This window comes from Solanum tuberosum, unplaced genomic scaffold (genome assembly GCF_000226075.1).
Source record: "Solanum tuberosum cultivar DM 1-3 516 R44 unplaced genomic scaffold, SolTub_3.0 scf01133, whole genome shotgun sequence".
Taxonomy (NCBI): Eukaryota; Viridiplantae; Streptophyta; class Magnoliopsida; order Solanales; family Solanaceae; genus Solanum; species Solanum tuberosum.
In genome coordinates, this window is record NW_006240021.1 from 16977 (window position 1) to 21281 (window position 4305).

General features: G+C 27.0%; 1 protein-coding gene across 1 annotated transcript; it reads left to right on the forward strand.

Annotated features, from left to right (window-relative positions):
- The first annotated feature begins 879 nt into the window (after positions 1-879).
- LOC102583852 (guanine nucleotide-binding protein subunit gamma 2-like) lies at positions 880-3620 on the forward strand. The gene is made up of 4 exons (XM_006367880.2): positions 880-1192; positions 1793-1845; positions 2594-2638; positions 3441-3620. The coding sequence occupies exons 1-4, from the start codon at positions 992-994 to the stop codon at positions 3520-3522; spliced, it is 381 nt and encodes a 126-aa protein (XP_006367942.2). The 5' UTR covers positions 880-991; the 3' UTR covers positions 3523-3620.
- The last annotated feature ends 685 nt before the right edge of the window (positions 3621-4305 follow it).

Sequence of the window (4305 nt, forward strand, 5' to 3'; positions counted from 1 at the left end):
TAAACTTTATCTGTATTTATTTATTTTTCTAAATTTTTAGATGTAAATTATTACTTCATATCTTTTTTATAAATGATTTTTTCAAATACTTTTTTAATTATTATTTTTAGGTAAGATTTTATCAATTTAACATTGAAAAATATTATTTTATTGAGACAATTATTATATGAATTGATAACATAATTCTATAAGTAATAAGTTGATAAACATTAAATAAAGCTAAGAGTTAGAATCATAGAATCTAATTCAAAAAGTTGATAAGTGGTATACCCCACTTTAATATGAAAAGTTACGAAGAAATTTAAAAAAAAATTGTAATTCACTTTGTTCAACACTTTTCGATTATTGATTCATATTTTTGACAGAGTAGTACTCTAACTATCAAAGATTTGAAGAGATAGAGTGCAAAATGAGTTAAAAAGGATAAATAATGTAAGAGTTAGCAAAGAAAATGTAAGAAACCAAAATAATGTTTTCTTGATTTCTTCTATTTCAATGGGGTTAAGAAGATTATATATATGCACTTTTTATTATAAATAATTAATTTTTTTCATGAAAAAAATGAAAATAATTTTTTATTTGTAGAAATTTGAGTCCCCAAATATTGGAGGCGTAAGGCATTTGCCTTCAAATTTATAGGCATGAGCCGGCGCTGGATAGATATTATTCTACTAAACATAATTTCTATTAAAGAATATATCCAAACTAATTAAAAACATCATATAATATGCTTCGATCGATGTGAATTTTATTTATTTATTTGTAAGATGCAATGTTTATATATATATAAATTTATTCTTCCTACGTCTCTCAGCCCCTATTTCTCCACCAACCTTTTTGACCAATATTTTTTATTCCACCACTTTGATTTTTTGCTTTCACACAACAACTACCACCTTAACTCATTATTAGTTTCACATTTTTCTTAATATAAAAATAAAAATATCCAACCCCATATCTCCATTTTTTTTCTTGATCTTAATTGGGTTTAATGGATCCATCAATTATAATTAATGATGATGATGAACCTCAAGTAGAAGAAGATCAATTAATTAATTATACTTCTTCATCATCTATGGTTGAGACAAGTACAAGCCTTGTTTCAAGAAGTACAACTAATCATTTTGTTATGGGCAAACATCGTATGGCTGCTGCTATTTCTTCTCTTGATCAACAAATCCAATTTATTCAGGTTTTTTTAATTATGTTTTTTCTGAATATTTTCCTTTTTTTTCGACTTTTTAGAAAGATTGGGTTTATCAGGTTTAGGAAAGATAAAGGTAGGTAGTAGAATTTGAGGAGTTGATTAGACGTACAAAATATGACATATTTTTAGTTTACTAAGGACACGATCCTCGATAAGATTGGAGATAATGATATTGGGGATTAGGCCTTAGGGTAGATCGAAGGTAATATATAGCTAGTTGAGTATTCTCGTAATTTTATGTGGGAGAGGCAGGGGTTAGTCTCATCTTCTCTCCTTATTTAGTATATATTCACGTAGTATCTTACTCTTCATTTTTACTTAATATATTGTTTTATTTGCTTTGTTTATCTTATTATTTTATCGTGGTTATTTTCATTTCAATGCTGATTTGATTACACTTCTTTTAAGAAAACAGTCTATTGGAAATGTCCTTTTTACCCTACAAAGGTAGGATTTTTTTTAGCTTTCTAATTATCAATTAATATTTATTGTAACAAAATACTTGTAATTACTTTATAAAATCTAATTGTATTTTTTATTTTATTTTTAAAGTTTAAAGTTGAAGTTTTATGAATGGTAATGCAGGAAGAATTGGACAAACTTGAATCATATGGAGAGGCCTCTATAGTATGCAAAGAGTAAGTTCTAGACTATTCATTTATTTTCCTATTCACAATTATCTCAACGGGTTTTTCTTTCATGTTTGTCAAATTCGTATCGGATTTGAGTTATAATGGAATGATTGAGATATTTTTAGTTAAAGGTTTTGAGTTGGGAGTGATTTTTTGTTGTTGTTGGAAGTGTCACCCCAAAAATAAACACTGCACTGTACAAATTCAAAATTAGTAGAACTCTAATTTGAATACCGACTTTACTGTACATAATATTTAAAATCCGTACCACACTATGTTGACACGACATAGGTGTGTATGAGTGAGGGATCCATTGCGGATTTGGTCAACTTACCTTGGATAGTTTGATCACATTCTATGACTTAGAAGGATAGATTAATGAATTGGGTATTTTGTTTGATTTTTGGATTTACGTTAAATACATCATATATATATAACGTTAGAATGTTTTTTGATTACGTAAGATAAGAATAAAGTATTGGTATTTATATAGAATGAAGTTTTGTAAATTTTAGTTCAAATACTTTAACTAATCAAAATATATGCTTTATACATCATAATATATATTTATTTATCATACCCCAACACCCAAATGTACACTTAGATCAAGAATTCGATTTCTAAATTTATATTCGGATCAAGTATTCACAGCCATATTTAAACAACGTAAATTATCGAACCTCAGAACAAAATATATCTATTTATTCTAAATGAGTGAAGTATGACTGCTTATTTCTCCTTCTATTTATTGCAGATTTATTTCAGTGGTAGAATCCAAACCAGATGCTCTGCTTCCAGTGTAAGAATTATCAAAATTTTACATTTTTCTTTTTATTTGATACTCTTTTTTAATTTATTACTAGTTTTTCAAAATAATGATCTATTTTTATTTTCAAAAATAATTTATAAGTGTGAAATATTAGGGCTACTACCTACCCAATTTTTTTTATTTTTTTTTATAATTGGAAGTCAGTAGGAAAAGTTCAAAATAGATAAAGAATTCGTCTTTATAAGTGTTTTGGGAGTGGTCACAAAAGATCGTTTCTTCTTTGTTATTTGGTTTTAAAAGTAAGACTTATTTAGCACCAAGAGGTACAAAAATTCTACTTCATTTTGAAGTTTGACTTTAATATATCTAGTATTGTCTAGCATCGTCCGTAGCATGTAAAATACGAATTAATCGCAAGTCACAATTTTTTTTAAATTCGTCACAAACAAAATCTTAAATAAGTGAAGAGACAAAGAAGGATGAGTTATTCATGGATCGAGCTTCAAACTGTACTTCACTAACTTTCGAAAAATATGATTTAAAAAGAAGAGAGTTAGCATAATAAAAAGGAAACTTTCATAGAGATGTGTATTCCATTAACCAGATCGACCAACACATGATAGGCAATAAAAATAAACTCATTCGACTAATTAGTGTGTGATACAATATTCTTAAAATGTTTTTAATTTTTTCCCTTCCTTCCTTCCCTTTGAAGAATTAAACTTATCAATATATAATATAATCTATATATATTGATCGAAAAAAATAAATAGTGAATTTAATCGACTAATTGAATAAACAGAGTAAAATGATTGTTGGTTTGGTTTTGCAGGACAAAAGGGCCAGTAGATGTTAAATGGGATAGATGGTTTCAAAGAGCCAATGGGTCAAAACGTAACAAACGGTGGATCTAAATTTCTATATAAATGAAAGAGATACTAGTTTTGTTGATTCGAATTAAATGGTGTTATAAAATCGATTTATATTTCTATAAAATTATAGATTCGTATAAGTAGAAAATGAAAAATATACCTTCTAATATTATCAACAATTATGAGTTGTGTTTATCAACGTCATGATCATGAGAAGTGAATTATTTAAGGTTTGATTTGATATTTGAAAAACTCAAGAGCAACTCAATAAAATTAGTAATCTAAAACTAAAATTATTAGAAAGAACCTTACACTTATTTCATAAAATTTATTCAATTATCCGACATAAAATAAACTGATGGATAAACTCAAATACATAGTTTGCAAATCATTGAATTTGTGTCATTAGTCTAATACTGCAATCACATCTTTATAAAACACGAACTACACCAAAATAGTCACAGTCTATAATAGTTACAGATTATTGTTCCCAATATTCGTAGACGAATCTTCAATCAACAACTATTGAAAAACAGTCCTTTTATAAATCTAAAGAGATACAACTTCTCATAAACATTCTAATAATTGTAACATAAAATTGTTTTTCTCTATCACATAAGCAAATTCTTTGTGTTCATAACATTATGGTGTTCACAAGTACAAGTATCTCCAAACTTTGTGGGCTCACAAAAAGCTCTTATCAATTTGGGACCCCAATTTTCTTTGCATAATTTTGTGCAAGAATCTTGATCACATTTATAAATAATAATGTGAGATTTACCTTCTACAAAATAATAATTTCCTCCATTCACAACAAAAATCATC